Raw genomic sequence first — 16,498 nt, 5'->3', positions numbered from 1 at the left:
TGGCCTTGGAGGGACTTGAAGTCGCTTCGTCCATCGACGGTTGAACCGACACGTGTGGATCATCAGCAATCTCTCCCTCACGAATAAGAACTTGCACTGGGGATATCGATAGGGGAGGGGAGACGTGACCTCTCTGTTCACTGCAGGAAGCCTACTTTATAAAAGGTTGAGCCACAGCTGTCACTTGGACGCTATGTGTCGTATTGTCATAGCTTCGAATGGAGGTATGGACCCGAGGTTGAAACAAATCGTTGTAAGGAGCCTCCTCTGTCACGCCACGACCACCCGAGCCTTCCAAGTGAATCTGATCCTTTCTCCAAGCCTCGCAGCCTGGATCCGAAGGATAAGCGTCCAGCACACGAGAGTATGAACCCAACTCGTGTAAGGACTCCCCTGGTGCCACGTCTATTTTAGAGGGAGTATCCTCCTCCACACGAGTGTCAGAGGCCACCTCATGCGAGGGTTCTTGTTGTGCCACGATCGTGATTGGGGGAGTATTCTCCTCCAAGCGTGCTCCCGCGAAATAAGGAAGGGGGGGTGACTCGTCAAGGAGTCACCGCCTGTCCACCACCGCCCATCTAACCAATGCTTTCGTAACAACACAAACCCCCATCCTGTGGAGTTCCATGGTGCACAGAGGATGGTGCCCCTTCGTCTATAGATCGAACTCCAGCCAAAGCCCATGGTTCTTTGTGTTTCCACTATTCTCCCCATCGAAGAGGGATACCCTAGGCTTCTTCCTTCTCTATCTTAAGAGATAGGCCTATATTCCCCACTAGAATCTTTTTCCTGTTGGGGATTGGGGAGGATTTTTTTCTCTACTGTAGACTCTAACCGCACTGACATCTTCCCCAGTTTCTGATTTTCCGTCGATGGCAAGAACCGCACCTATGCACCCTCCAATGGCACAAAAAACCTTTGTGTTCCACAACTCCATAGGAATATCCCAAGGTAAAAACCATTTGTCCTCGAACCCAAGTATGGAAATATTTTCACACCTTGCTACTATGAGAATTAGGTCGTCCTTGAACAGAGATCTCGCTAAGAAGATGAAATCTTCTTTCGATTCAAGCTTCGGCATAATCTAGAGATCCTTGGCATTAATCGCCCTAATTTTGTAGTTCCACTCCTCCATCTTGCAACAAGCCTTCAACCAAAGCTTGACATGGGATAAAAGGGAGCCATCCTTAGTTGTAGCCACCATTGAGGGTCTGATGGAAGGCAAAACCTCTTCGACTACCAAAGGGTGAATGTGAACCGTAGGTTCAGAATCTAAAACCACCCTCCAGCATCAGATCGTGTTTGGACGCTCTTCTGAGGCCTTCGGCAGGTCCTAATTCGGTAAATCCTTTTGGGACGAAGATTTTTCCCCAGGAACAACATCCCTAAAGGTTCTAGGCTGAACCGCTTCAACGAAATTAGCATTCTCGCCCTACGATAGAATCTTGTTCAGTCGTCGAGAATGCTACTGGGGATTGTGAAAGTTCTTACTCGTGCCTCTCTTTCCCAGCACCAATTTTCCTTTCTATTTTTGCGTCTTCTCTTGGTTGACAACTTCCGGACCAAATCTTGACCATTGGACCAGCAATCATCTCCCCCCGAAGCTCTCACCATTCAACATATTCATGGCCAGGTCAACCGCTCCTTCCTTTTGCATTCGTACAAACGCAAAACCTCGAGGATTGCTAAATCCCCTTGAGCAAGGAATCACCACCTCCATAAATTCTACAGCCCGGCTAAAAATCCTTGAAAAGTTAATAGGCAACCAACCTTCAGGGTAAAACTTAACGAAGAGGGTCAGAAATTCAGCTATCGGGTATTGCATTTGTGATTCTTTCCTCCCATCTCCTTCCCTCTTGCGAACCTCTACCCACTCCCCGTCACCATCTTCTCCTTCAAATTCATCTGCATAGTTTTCAGAAGGTTGAGAATGAGTATCTACACACTCGTTTTCTGTATTATTCCCATTTTCGTTACCGGCATGGTTAGCTACTCTTCTTGCGCCTCTGCTGGTACCTCTACCATAATCGCCCTCAGCACCTGTCAGTGCGTCTCGCAGCACCTCTAGCTGAACCTTTTGCAGCACCTCTACCAGCATCTCTAGCAGCGCCTCCAAAGTTTTAGCGTCTATTTTGTCGAGTGGGAGGTGAGAAGGGGGTTTGCAAGTGCATCCAAACGCACAACATAAACTGCTATTTGCGTCGAAATGGAGTTTAGGCCTCAACTGCAACTTTTGAGGGTGTGACCAAATGGGACCTGAAGCATGAAATCCTTGCTGAAGAAAATTAGAGATGTTCTTGTCCAAGATTCCATGTTTTTGTACAAGCTAGATCATAGTGATAATGTTTATCATCCTCTTTCGCGAGAACTTAACCATTTAAAAATTCAGACATTTGTATCCATAAAAAGATTGTTTTAAGCTCAAATTTAACAGTTCAGAACAAAACTAGCCAAAACCCTAATTTCGCAAAAACTAGGGAACTCTACAGCTGACAACTCATTTCCGAACAAAAAAACCAGAACTCAAATCCTCTCAAATCACGCCACACAAGCGTCAAATCCAACCCATCTGTTTGTTTGGCTACACACTAATGATAAAGTTTTAACCATTGAGCATTTACACAGGAGGGAGATGACAAAGAATGTTTGCATTATATGTCTCAACGATGCCAAGTCAGTGTATCTGTTCATCCATTGTGATTTTGTATTCGGGGTTTGCAGGAAGATATTCGTGACGCTTAATATGTATTGGTCTATGTCAAGTTACGTTGAATCCTTGGCTCAAGCCTAGAAATGGGGGTGTTTGAGCCAAAAGAAACACTGTTGTGGCATCACTCTTTGCATTTAGTTATTTGGACTGTCTGGAAGGAATGTAACAGTAGGATGTTCCAAACAGCCATCCATATGTTAGCAGTGTTAATCAAGGCAAAGGGAGGTGCCATCTTGGGTGATGGGGCTTACCCCATCTAAAAGTTGTAATAGAGAAGCCCTTAATCCTTGTCAGTGGGGCTGTTGGAAGATCTCAATACCCAACCTTCTCTACCGCACTTTCCTCTGTCAATGAAATTGTGTTATCATTTTAAAACAGCATACCATAACTCAATCACAAGTGATACCAACGATGCATCCAACTAAATAGAAACTTACAGAAACATTCAAAATTTTATCACCAAATCAGGCCACAAGAACCAATATGCCCTCTGTTGGACCTCGTGAATTTATTGTCATGTATTTTATCTTGTACAAAAATCCAAGTTTACAAACTTCTCCGCTGGTAATCCCTGAAATCAAACAAGATTGTAGTTGGAAAGAACAACCCTGAGCCCATTTTAGAAGCCTTCCTTTCATATAATTATGCTTAGCATGCCTAAAGGTTTCGATTCCTCAAAACCTAGAACAACCATGCATGCCCTTGAATGCAAAAGGCTAACACTAGAAGGTGGAAGCATGGAATATGAAGACAAGAAAGGTCAAATTTAGATATGCTATTTAGTTCTTCAATGATATTTGTTGGGATGCTTCTAGAGCCAAGATGCACCAAAAGCTCAACAGGGGTCCCAACCTTAGTTTCCCAAAGCAGATTTAAGGAAATTCCATCAATTAATATGGGTTCACATCGATAAGCACCTCGAATCATATTTAAGAAAGATATTGAAAAGCATTAACATTCCACAAGATATATATAGCTATAATTAATGATTAACTTTCCAAGAAAAGTAAGCAAAAACTTTCAAAGAAAAGTAACCAAAAACCTTCTCTATCAAATCCAAGACGTCTTGGTTGTCGATGAATTCAATGTAGCTCCAATTGATTTCTTCATTGCTGTATTCCTCCTGCTCCATCTTAAACACATGCTGCAATGAAAAGTGAAAATGACATGAGGTACCATAACCCAGGACTGCTTTAGTGAATTCCACAACACCAACCCACCTCATTGAAATGTTGCTGAAGTTTTTCATTTGCAAAGTTAATGCAGAACTGCTCGAAACTGGGCAAGAAAGAAAGGGCATCAATTTTTTAACAGTGGTCATGGACAAAAAAGCAGGTAAGGATATAGAAAAATTATGATTGATATTATAAACAGTAAATTCATAAAACATTATATTCCTGATGTTGAAATACCTGTTAGTCTTGAAGCACTCAAAGCCATAGATGTCAAGGACTCCAATTTGAATCTTGGAATTCAGGTCTTGCCCCACAGAGCTATTAATTTTTTGAACCAGCCTGAAATAAACATTTAAAACAATATAGTAACTCATATATATTCCCAGTCTTGGCACAAACATAACAAGTCTTAAAGAAGCAATGAGAGCTTGCACACCAGTCAAATAACCGAGAATAGACAGTCTTCGCTAAAGCATCACGACTAGCTATAGCAGCATTACAGTCAAGAGCTTTGACAATGTTTCCTTCGTGGGTATGTATCATACGTGTGCATAGAGTTGCAAGCAAAAGATCTGCCCGGCACCTGAATAAGAAAGAAAAGAAAAAAAAAACACTTTACCTCTGCATCAAGTAGATACACTAAAACCAACACTGGGTACAAAACAACAAGTTTAAAGCATTAAGAGGACAATTACCACACTACATTATTAAAAAATACAGTGAAGTAACCAATGAAAATTAAAAATGAGATACTTCCACACCTTGAAACAGAATTAACCAAAAAAGAAACTGAAAGTAAAAGGAAATCCTGATGATGTCAAGAGACTCCCATTTTACATATTTATCCATTTTTGCCAAAAAACTTCAAATAACAAAGAGAGATTTTCTGCAACTTGATACAGGTTTCACCAAAACATATGCATTGACAAATTTTGAAGCAAAGAAAACATGTTCATCCAAGCATGTAGACAGCCTAAGTACCCTGTTCCCTAAATGGTAAAAAGAAGTATGTTCTTCCTCTTCTTGGTAGATCCCGACTAGTAGTGAAAATAAAGCAACAAAAAGCAAAAGAGTAGAAAATTATCCTAAGAGTGCCCACTAAGGAAGAGAGTAAAAAATGTTGATCCTAGCAACTGTGAGCAAGTGAAAACATGAAGCGCATCCAGTGTTTTCATTATCGGAATCCATAGATGTATCGCACCCTTGGGATACGGAAACATATCAGGTATCATATGGGAAATACTGGGAGTATCGCATAATGTATCACTATTTTTTGGAAAGATGGGAAAATTGGTCAAATTTTCCAATGGAACTAGAGGGGATGTTAAAAAAACACAACATTACACAAATGGAAGTCAAAAAATCTCAAAAAACAAGCACACATAATAAGTTTTCATTGTATAGAGTCCTAAACTATTCGTTGTCTAACAGAAGTGGTGCAATTATATTCAAAATCAGTTCATATCATTTCTAGATCTAAGAAGACGTATATGAAGACACGAGCAAATAAAAAGCCAATTAAAAAGTAGAAACATACATGTGAAAATTTTTTAATTAAAAATCTAATTTATTTAAATCCAGAACCCTCCGTCAACCTACAGATCAGCCTCCAACATGTCCAATGTGATTTTTTTATACTCTACTTGTAATTTCAATGAGTGAAATGGGGGAAACTTCGAATTTCTCCCATTTTTCCCAAATCCGTTAATTAGAGTGTAACTGATATTAAAATCAGAAAACACTTGTAAACACTTGCAAATTAAGGCTAAATGATTGCTGATCAATTTGGATTTTTTGAATATATATATATATATATATTGATTGAATAATTTTTTCGAAAAATCCAAAAACCTTTGTCAATCTGTTGATCAACATCCAATATGTCCAATATGATTTTTTATTTTTTATTTTTGCATACTCTAATTGCAATCTAATAGGGGGAAATTAGGGAAATTTCGAATTTCTTCCTCTTTTTCCCAAATCTCCAAATCAGATGTTAACATCCATGATTGAGCATGTAAATCCTGCAAAATCATGAATTTCCACCTTAGTTCTAGTGATTTACAACAACAACAAAAAAAGATTAAAAACAAGAACATTCTCACTAGCTGAAAATCAGTCCACCACCCACCACAATCTAATCTCAATTTCCAAATGAAAATCCAGTTGTTTCTCCCAAAAAAATGGTAGAGGGTTGGTTGAAATTACCTCGAGAATGGAGTACAGACAGATTTGGGGAAATTTGGAAATTTTTAGGGTTTTTGAGGATTATTTTGAGAAAATATGGAAGGGTGTTGTCAGTGGGAAAGCATCAACAATACTATCGAATATATCATCAATATTAAGTAGCATATAACGGCCATTATTTTCACATCGTATCAACATATCACCAAAACAATGCGATAATTAACAAGATTTCATGTGATACGCATAAGTCCATAGACTTCCAGGCTATTTCATATTGGCTAACCTCAATACAGATAAGTATCGGAAGATATTATCAATATTGCAAACACTTGCACCAAATGAAGCATCGTGTAGATATCAAAGAACTCAACAGCACAGTATAGAGTCTAGCAAGCCCCGATCATAATTAGTTAAAGAAAAAAAAAAAAAATCACGACAGTATGGGGAATATGTGTGCATGATTCATTAGTGGTCTCAGCACAAATCTACTCCATTTTCTGCAACAAATGCATTCATTACAAGATTGCGCTGCAAAGGTGGTGGGCATAGACAGCCCCCCGAGGCTCCCACAACACTTGAAATCGTGAGTAGCACTATAGCAAGGATAAAACTCAACAATAGAAAAGGTGCAAAAATGTTAGAGAATTGGAAATCAATGGCAGCAATATTCCTACAGATTATTTTTGGCATAGAAACCCCCGCCCCCCTTCTCTTTTCTTCCATACTGCAAATAACCCCCTCATGTATGTGTATTTGTAAATAACCCCTTGCATTTTTGCACTGTTGCAGAAAAAAACCTACCGGTAAAGATCCCCATTTTAGTTTAATTAAGGTTAGTTAAAATTAGAGAATTTTACAAATTACTACCTCATTAAGGTTTTCAACAAGTTGCCCCTTGATTCAAGTTTTATCAGCCGACTACCTTCCGTTAGATTTCTTTAGTGGAAGTTGGGCTTCCACGGTGCAAGCAAAGGGCCGACAGCTCAGGTGGGCCCCATAGTGATGTTTATACGAAATCCATTCCGACCACCATGTTAGGCCCAGGGCCCAAAAAACAGCCCCATCCATGATTCATGGATAGCACACAATTGGAAAACAGTGTTCAAGGCAACGATCACCCTCCACATGGTTTCCCTTAGTGTAGCCCACCTAAATCACCAATAGATCTGATTTTTGGGCCCTAAAATTTTGGTTTGAAATCTAATGGGTGGAATAGATTTCATGTAACCATCATGGTAGGTACTGTAAAAATCAAAGGTGGACATCTCTCTCCCAATTGTTTCCTGTAGTGTGGCCCAACTGAAATCACAGGTGAGCCTTTTTTTAATCCTAAGCCAAAAGTGGGGCTACACATTATTTCACTTATACATTATGATGGACCCCTTAAAGAAATCAATGGCGGGAGACCATCTCTCAAATGTTGTAAATTTCCATGGAAAAAGAGAAGGTTGCATGTCCAACTAGTTAGACCACAAATTACAATCCATCCAAAATATACCTTCCAACCTTTCAAATGCGTGCAAAATCCAACCCATCCAATAGGTTCGAATTGCCATGATGATTTCTTCATGCAAAAATCAGTCACATCTAATCATTTATTGGACCTCACTTATATTTTAATATTTATCATTGGTTAAAACTGTTTTCTATGTTCTGGCCAACCAAATGATTAGATGGGGCTGATTTTTGGGTCCTAGGCCTAACATGGGGTGACACATGGTGGTCGGAATGGATTTTATATAAACATCACGGAGGACCCACCTGAGCCACTGAACCCCTGCTCGCACGCAGGAACCCTAACTTCCGTTAAAAAATTCTAACGGAAGTTACTCAAAATGATAATTGCTTGGATTAATGGAGTAGCTTATTGAAAAGCTTTTCGAAAAAGGTACCAGGATGTAAATAACTAATTAATGAGGTAGTAGTTTGTTAATTTCCCTTAAAATTATTATATGAAATTTCTACGCCTTAATGTTACTAAGTCATAAAAGGCCATTCTAGTCTTTCTAGAAGCACAAATCTTATCAGATATGATATGCTTTGTGTAACGATAAAAGAGAGTCAGGTCAAGGATCACGTAACAATTGTCCTCATGTAAGTGTGTGCAACACATGTAGAGAACCACGCAGATGACTCATGTGCTAGAAATCCATGCCATTGAACAGGTAGAGTACATTGCGAACTATGTGATGGATCAAAAAATAACATTGGCCCGTTGATCAAGTATATCAAACCTGTATGAGAAAATTTGTTGGTTGGAAGAAAAAGACCAACCATCCAAATTAAGAGTACTTCTATATCACTTAACGAGCTCACTGCCCTCCTTTTTTAGGACTCAAATTGCGTGGTGTAGAACACAGCATCGACACCCGTACTATGCATACGTGGCAAAACTCTGTGGGCCCCACCATGATGATGTATGTGTTTTATCCACGCCATCCATTCATTTTGCTAGATCATTTTAGGGATTGAGCCAGAAAATGGGGTAGATCCAAAGCTCAAGTGGACCACACCGTAGGAAGCAATGGGGATTGAGCACCTACCATTGAAAACTTCTTGGTGGCCTCAAAAGTATTGGATTAAGTTGATATTTGTGTTTTCCCTTTGTCCATGTCTGTGTGACCTTATGAATAGGTTGGACGCCAAACAAACATCATAGTGGGCCCTAGTAGGGTTTCAACAGTGGGCTTCATTATCCCCACTACTTTCTGTGGATTGGTCCAATTGAGCTTTGGAATTGCCTGATTATTGGGCTCATGCCCAAAAATGATCGGGCAAAATGAATGGATAGAGTGGATAAAACACATGCATCATGGTGGGGCCCATGGAGTTTTGCCACATATACACAGTACCGATGCCGGTGCTATGTCCTACACTATGCAATATGAGACCTTTTTTCTACATGACATGTGCATGGTGCACACTCCATTATAATTGTCTCATACTTTTGACAAGTGTGTGTGGGATCGTTGAATACATGTTACACACCCAAACACTCAACCCCTCAACGAATCATGTCCTCTTTTCTCTTTAACAAGAGGTATTGGATAGATTGGCAGCATATTATGATGATGATCCACAGGTATTCACAACTTGTACATGTTGCATACACTAACTCAAATTAAACCAATGAAACTATTGAAGCACTATAAGTCAGTCAACATTCCAAAAGGCATGTTGAATAATCCTCATTACTAATTAGTGGATGCTTGTTGGCTAAAATAAGACCACTGGATAATTTCCATTTCAACCATCTAACACACATCCACCAATCTGATAATTAAGTGATTAAGTGTAGGTCTTGGTCCTATGCAGCATCTAGACTTGGACCCACAATCGGGAAAGTTTTATTTGCATTCCTTGAAAATCCAGGGTATATTTTCTGAGTGCTGGCGTATCATCTATAAAACCATTAGAATACCAAAGTTTACGCATGAGAATTCAAGAAGAATAAGATGATAAACCGGCTGAACCATATGTTATGATAAAGGGTGACATGTCACAGGTATAGAGTATCCAATCCGTGAAAAGGTGGGTCGCACCAATATATGATCGCATATTAAAATCAGGTTGATATACACATCAATTGAGATAAAAGATCAAAATCATTGGAAATCAAAATGTATGACTCAGTGTCTTGTAGGGCTCTCCCACTACATGGATTGGCCTAATTTTCATATCAATTGATAATTATGGTATGGCCAATTTTCATATCAATTGATAATTATGCTATGGCCCACATTTTTATCATATTGGATATTTGAAATGTACAACAAGTTGGAGAAAAAAAAATGGTTGTACCATTAACTTCAGATATAACCGCTCTCTCAGATTATACTTGTTCAAGAGAATTACAACTCACTGTGGTGAAGTAACTGCTAAGAGTCATCTGTATTTCGTAAGGGGGAGTTATTTGATACTCCGGCTGCATTGGACGCTTAATAGATGGACACAATGAAATTGTACACTCTGGATTAACTAAATCAAATTAGACCGACGAAATTGTGTAACTCACTGAAGTTACATTCCAATCTCAAGATCAGATTGCTTGACCAATCCCAACTGATTTGTGGACACTTGTCTTTTAGAATAAGACCATTGGATACTTTTAATTTTAACCATTCAATAAATATCCACCAATCCAATAGTTGTATAACCAAAAAAAAAAAAAAAGTGTTTTTAGATCGTGAATCACCTAAACTGGACACATAATTTGGTCAGTTTAATTTGAGTTACATCTATTCCATGCATGCAATTTCTAGCGCATGCGTATCACCGATCACCATCTGCCAAAGTAAATGTTTTCTCTTTGAAAGGGGACTTATATGATACTCTGGTAGCATATGACACTTGATACACGTGCACTAAAAAATTGTACACATTGCATAAATTAACTCAATCTAAGCCGAATAAGTAAAACTATTGTCGCCATGTTACAATCCCAAAATCATATTGACTGAACAATCCTAAACTTTGAATCACACTTATTTCATGAAATAGGACCATTTAATATTTTCATCTTTAACCATCCAATAAATGTCTACCAATCAGATATTCAGGTATCAATTAAGCTTAGTTTTTGGTTTAGGATGCATCTAAACAAGGAATCATAATTTGAAAGTATAAATTAACCTACTCATACTCCATGCATGCAATTTTCAATTACCTGTGCATCATCCACCACACTCTGTGTATCAACGATTCAATGTTTTCCAATTTTGAATTGAAATGGAATCCTCTCCACCACTTGTAGCACAAAGTGGGTTCAAAACCAGAGTTTCGTGGGCCCATAGCACCATGTGTATCTGTAGTCTGTACCACCACTCTGTCCATCTTATTTTCCCCTAAATGTTGGCACCTTTGAACCATGTCTATTTGTAGTCTGTTACATCCACTCTATCCATCCTATTTGCCCCTAAATCTTAGTACCTTTGGACCATTATCTTCCAAATCCACAAATCAGGCGGACCACATGATGGGGACATTATGCGCACACGCGCACGCGCACCACCCCCCCTACGCACGTACGTACCCAGAAGGAGGGCCCCACCATCAAACTCGCTCGATGACGACGTCCAGGGAGGGCCTCCTAACTAAAAGACGATGTTTTGGTTCAAAAGGGTGAGCCCGATAGTCAAGAAACGCCCATCATGGGATCTCATGATCGTGACCCACTCATCGGATTGATTTCATATTTTAGGTTTTGCTTATTGTTATTATTTAAAACATCGTGAACGCTTTAAATTTTTTTGTTTGGTTTTTATTTTAGTTTACTTCATCGCCAAGTAATAGGTTGCGCACATGGTGCGAGTTTTTGGGGTATAAGGTTTTCCCTATAAATAGGCACCCCTTGTAGTTCTTTTCATTCATTGAAGCTTAATAAAAATTCCTACTTTATTTTTCTGCTCTTTTAGTGAATTGTGGAAGAATTCAAAAGTAGGTGTGAAGCCCTCCATTTTCGAAGGGTTAACTACCGTGGTGCGAAGCCACATATATCCTCATCCGCCCCTACCATCTTCCATACATATCTCTCATCTTCTATCATCATTACTGCTTTGAATTTTCCAGCTTTTGCAGCTATTCATCCCCCTACAGCTAGTTTCCAGAATCTGGACCTATAGGATGGCTGAAACTTCGGCGGAGCACCACGTCTTGACCTTACATCGGATCGTCGTCAAACTTGAAGAGATTGGAGGTCTCCCCTGGCCGACCAAGGCCTAGGTGTCACTTTGGGGAGGCGGGCTTCCATCACACGTACGACCAGCCCACCCACGCACGTGCGTCAACTCCGGGTCACCATCTGCACGCAAGAGCTTTCCTCTTATCATTCTTATTTCTTAAACCCTATCCTTAGTTTGCATTAGCCCTAATTTATTTGCCCTTTTTTTTCACCCTAGGGTTCCTTGAATTAAAATTGGGGAATCCCTTGGATTAGGGACTGATTCTTATGCATGTGTGGTTGATTTCTATTTCCCTTTCACATCGTTTGGCTTATAATTTTTATTGGTCCAACCCTAGCCTATGTCGGCCTGGACCCGTATAGAATCCCCTTTACTTGAATGTTTGGACTATCATGTGGGATGTGGAATTTGGGTAATTGTTTCTGAATTGGTATAATCTAAGCCTGAATTCTTGCACATTATACTTGAATTTCATGTCCTGCATCAAATTTGGTATCAAAGCTTAGGGTTCTTATAGGGGAATACATTACATGTTTAGGGTTAGTTTGTTTGAGTCCATCATGCATTCAGTTCATCATATGTAGCTTTTAGGAGTCCATAGTCCCTGATATTAGTTGCTGAAATTTCTGTTAGCAAGAAGTTAGCAATTTACATTGCTGTAACTTTATGTTATTCCTTTATTTTAACAACTATATTGCTGGATTTTAGTAGCACTGCGTAGTTTCCCTCATATAGAGTCTCATAGGATTATTTAGTCCCATATAGTCGTCGTAGAAAATCCTTAGGTGGAGTTGCAAGTTGTACGCCCACACGTACGGGTCATGGTTTTGGCTAGCACCCTACACTAAACATGGAACAACTGCTAGAGTCACTAAACAAGCTGTCTCAACAGATCAAGTCTTAGGGTAAGCGCTTGGAACAAGACATAGATAAACGCCTTGACCAAATAGAGGCCTCCCTTAGGACAAACCCCATCAATAGGGAAGATGGTCAATCTCAAGCAGGTGGCTAGGAGGATAGACCAATGAATGGAGGTGGCCAAAGAATTAGTCATAGGCGTGCGCCCATGCCCCCACCTCATGAGGGACATCAAGACCATTATTTGAAAAGGTACAACATGCGCGGCCTCGTGGCTAGAGAGAGTGCACCAGAGGCTAGTGTAGAGTTACCTATTGAGGCCATTCCAGTAGCGGATGAGTTTCATGATGTCTTTCCTGATGATCTACCGGATGAGTCTCCCCCTATGAGGGATATAGAGCACACCGGAACATGGGACAAAGTAATACCTACAGCCGAGTTTGCATTTACTAGTTCTGTCGATACGTCCACAGGTCTCAGTACTTATGAAGTCGTTACTGGTTATAAACCTAAGAAACCTATTGATCTGGTCCCTACGTCACTGTCCCATAGGCCGTCAGAGCCTGCAGAGTCTTTTGTGCATCACATTCATTCATGGCATCAAGAAATCAGGCAGAAGATCACAACTAGTAATGAACATTACAAATTTTCTGCAGACCAACATAAATGTTTCAAGGAATTCAATGTAAGGGACTCTGTGATGGTCCGCATCAGACACAAGTGGTATCCTCCGGGGGCCATTCGTAAGTTACACGCGCATAGCGCTGGACCCGTCAAAATTATAAAACGAAACGGTCTCAATGCATATGTGGCAAATCTTCCACCCTCCATGGGAATTAGTTTTACATTCAATGTGGAGGATCTAGTTGCATTTCAAGGGGCCATTGATGCATTGTCTAGCCTTTCGCCTAACCATCCTGATTCATCAGACCTTTCCCTTGATCCATGGCCCCCTCCCGACCCATTTTCACAGCCTCTACCTCTCATACCTATCCGTCCCGACCCATCTTTCCAGCTACTACGTCTCATGCCTACCCCTCCGTACCCATTTTTCCAACCTCTACCTCTCATACCTACCCGTCCCGACTCATCTTCCCAGCTACTACGTCCCATACCTACCCTTCTCAACCCATTTTCTCAGCCTCTACCTCACATATCTACCCTTCCCACACCTAGAGAGGAAATAGAGGATATTCTAGACCATTAGGTAATATCCACGTCGGATGGCGGGTTTCAGAAGTACAGGGTTAAATGGAAGTCACGCGCAGCTTCAGACAGTACGTGGTTCATTGAAGAGGAGCTTCAGAGACTTGATCCTGACATCCTGGATCAGTTCAGGAGTTTTATTTCGCCAGTGGTGAAATCTTTGCAGCCAGAGAGAATTGATGAGGACATCATGCGCACACGCGCATGCATACCACCCCCCTACGCACATACATACGCAGAAGGAGGGCCCCACCATCGATCTGGCTCGATGACGACGTCTAGGGAGGGTCTCCTCGGTAGAAGACGAAGTTTTTGTTCAAAAGAGTAGGCCCGATAGTCAAGAAAAGCCCATCATGGGATCTCATGATCGTGGCCCACTCGTCGGATTGATTTCATATTTTAAGTTTTGCTTATTGTTATTATTTAGAATATTGTGAACGCTTTAAATTTCTTTGTTTGGTTTTTATTTTAGTTTACTGCATCGCCAAGTAATAGGTTGTGCACATGGTGCGAGTTTTTGGGGTATAGGGTTTTCCCTATAAATAAGCACCCCTTGAAGTTCTTTTCATTCATTGAAGCTTAATAAAAATTTCTACTTTATTTTTCTGCTCTCTTAGTGAGTTGTGGAAGAATTCAAAAGTGGGTGTGAAGCCCTCCCTTTTCGAATGGCTAACTACCATAGTGTGAAGCCACATATATCTTCATCCGCCCCTACCCTCTTCCGTCTATATATCTCATCTTTTATCATCATTATTGCTTTGAATTTCTCAGCTTTTGCAGCTATTCATCCCTCTACAGCCAGTTTCCAGAATCTGGACCTGTAGGATGGCTGAAACTTCGGCGGAGCACTTCGTCTCGACCTTACGTCGGATCGTCGTCAAACTTTAAGGGATTGGAGGTCTCCTCTGGCCGACCGAGGCCTAAGTGTCACTTTGTTGAGGCAGGCTTCCATCACACGTACAACCAGCCCACCCGCGCACGTGCGTCAGCTCTGGATCACCATCTGCACGCAGGAGCTTTCTCCGGGTCAGGTTTTCCTCTTTTCATTCCTATTTCATAAACCCTAGCCTTAGTTTGCATTAGCCCTAATTTATTTGCCTTTTTTTCACCCTAGGGTTCCTTGAATTGAAATTGGGGAATCCCTTAGATTAGAGACTGATTCTTATACATGTGTGATTGATTTCTATTTCCCTTTGACATCGTTTGGCTTATAATTTTTACTGGTCCACCCCTAGCCTGTGTCAGCCTAGACCCGTATAGATTCCCCTTTACTTGAATGTTTGGACTATCATGTGGGATGTGAAATTTGGGTAATTGTTTCTGAATTGGTATGATCTAAGCCTGAATTCTTGCACATCATACTTGAATTTCATGTCCTGCATCACCACACCACAGGAATAATGTGTGGGCCATTGAATCTTCTTCTAAATGATCTAAATTTCATCTAGACATAGTGATGGTCAGTGCTCACAATCCCCCTTTTAGCTTAGCTTTCTCACAATTGCCCTAATAGCATAGCGCGGGAAAGGTGGACAGTTTCAATCCTCATCTCAACATGTTGAACCAAAAGCAATGGGACACAATATTCCAATCAATTAATCTTGACTTCTACCAAACAAACGAGGGCAACTTGTTCACTTACAAAAGTTAAAAATTCAAAAGCAACCTAGCTTACAGGTTTTGCCATCACTGGCAAACCGACAAGGGCAAAATTGTCGTTTTCCAAAGTTCGTTAAAACCATCACTTTTTTCATTGCAAAAATTTCAGGATGGTGAATTTTGCACGTACAAGGCAAAATAGAATGGTATTTTTACAATTATGCAAACACGAGGGGGTTATTTGCAGTATAGCAAAAGGAGGGGGTAATATGCAAAAAAATGTGCTGATGCCAACTTTGTAAGTAATATTGTCAGCAATACATTGCCTATGGAGCAACAGTGATAAGGATGGATACAGCAGCAGCTAGGTTGTCTAGCCATTTCAGAATATAACTCTTAGCCAAGTTCATAGTTCAAACAGATTTCTAGCGTTCTTCGAGTAACTACACATTTCCAATAAGAGACTGATTGCAATGAACATGGTATTACACAAAGCACATACTAGCACTCGCACATGGGAACAATAATGCATGGTGCAACTCCAAATGGGAACAATTATAAACTATATACCAAACTTTCCACTTGGTTTTAGCCATGCTTGAATTTGACAAAAACATCATCATTCGAAATTCGAGCTGTAATCTTTGAAAAACGTCAATGATGACACGAGGGAGTTGCTTTCCTTTCCAGCTCCTTTTCCAGATGAGATTTCTTTTCATTTTTCTCAAAAACTTTAATATTTTGTAAATATGCCAGAAAAAATCAACTTTTGTCAAACCGCTGAGGCACACTGGAACACTCCCAAAAACCATGTTTCTTATAGTCATGCAGTAAGAAGTTTATGTAACAATGGAAAAAAACACCGATTTAAGTCATTCACAATTTCATTTTGAAAATAATCTAATTCTAAAGAAGAGAATATGTTGTGGACACTGAATCAAGCAAAATGTGACACATGACCAAAGAATCACAAGACTGCCAAATTAACACAAAATCAGCTTTGTTAGAAAGAAATTCCTAGTTCCAAATAAGATAAGTGAAAAAATGAAGGTGCCTAATCCATAATCAAAACTTTTTTCCAG

The 16,498-nt window shown here is 40.2% G+C and overlaps 1 protein-coding gene across 6 annotated transcripts in view; it reads right to left on the bottom strand.

Moving 5' to 3' along the window:
* LOC131226728 (myosin-15) overlaps positions 1–16,498 on the bottom strand; it is an 80,498-nt gene that overhangs the window by 48,829 nt on the left and 15,171 nt on the right. For all 6 annotated transcript variants that reach the window (XR_009161993.1, XM_058222405.1, XM_058222406.1 and 3 more), the window contains 4 exons: positions 4,322–4,468; positions 4,123–4,224; positions 3,931–3,988; positions 3,753–3,854 (listed from right to left, as the gene is read on the bottom strand). Coding sequence is in view for 5 of the 6 variants with exons in the window: in XM_058222405.1 (XP_058078388.1) it covers positions 3,753–3,854; positions 3,931–3,988; positions 4,123–4,224; positions 4,322–4,468 (409 nt within the window). In the remaining variant the exon portion in view is untranslated. The remainder of the gene's footprint in view (positions 1–3,752; positions 3,855–3,930; positions 3,989–4,122; positions 4,225–4,321; positions 4,469–16,498) is intronic.

Source organism: Magnolia sinica, chromosome 15, assembly GCF_029962835.1.
Source record: "Magnolia sinica isolate HGM2019 chromosome 15, MsV1, whole genome shotgun sequence".
Lineage (NCBI taxonomy): Eukaryota > Viridiplantae > Streptophyta > Magnoliopsida > Magnoliales > Magnoliaceae > Magnolia > Magnolia sinica.
This window is presented reverse-complemented; position numbering and strand designations above follow the sequence as displayed.